This window comes from Myotis davidii, unplaced genomic scaffold (genome assembly GCF_000327345.1).
Source record: "Myotis davidii unplaced genomic scaffold, ASM32734v1 scaffold609, whole genome shotgun sequence".
NCBI lineage: Eukaryota > Metazoa > Chordata > Mammalia > Chiroptera > Vespertilionidae > Myotis > Myotis davidii.
Genome location: NW_006300164.1, coordinates 2,813,425 through 2,813,735, shown reverse-complemented (window position 1 = coordinate 2,813,735; position 311 = coordinate 2,813,425). Strand labels below are relative to the sequence as shown.

Below are 311 nucleotides of genomic sequence, written 5' to 3'. Positions count from 1 at the left end.
AGACACTGCGTGGAGGCGGTCCCTGGACCAGCGCGGCCCGGGACAGGGCTTGGCAGGGAGGGACGCTCCGATGCATCGTCCTCGTTTTCCCACGGCCACCAGGTCGGCGTCTGCAGCTGTCGTCTCCGAGCCCTCGGACTCAGTGGCAAAAAAAGACGTGATTTGGACGCACACCGTCTCGTCGTCCGGGACCCACGACCTCTGACCTAGGAAAGCGACAAGGGCGGAGGCCGGACACCGGGTGACAGAGAGACCTGCACAGCGTGAACGGAAGGAGTATATTGACTGCAGGAGGGGGCACTGCGGCGGTC

At 64.6% G+C, this 311-nt stretch overlaps 1 protein-coding gene across 1 annotated transcript in view; it reads right to left on the bottom strand.

Annotated features, from left to right (window-relative positions):
- BRD3 (bromodomain containing 3) overlaps positions 1-311 on the bottom strand; it is a 14,801-nt gene that overhangs the window by 1,153 nt on the left and 13,337 nt on the right. The window contains 1 exon segment of the mRNA XM_015572369.1: positions 45-201. Within this exon segment, the coding sequence (XP_015427855.1) occupies positions 45-201 (157 nt within the window).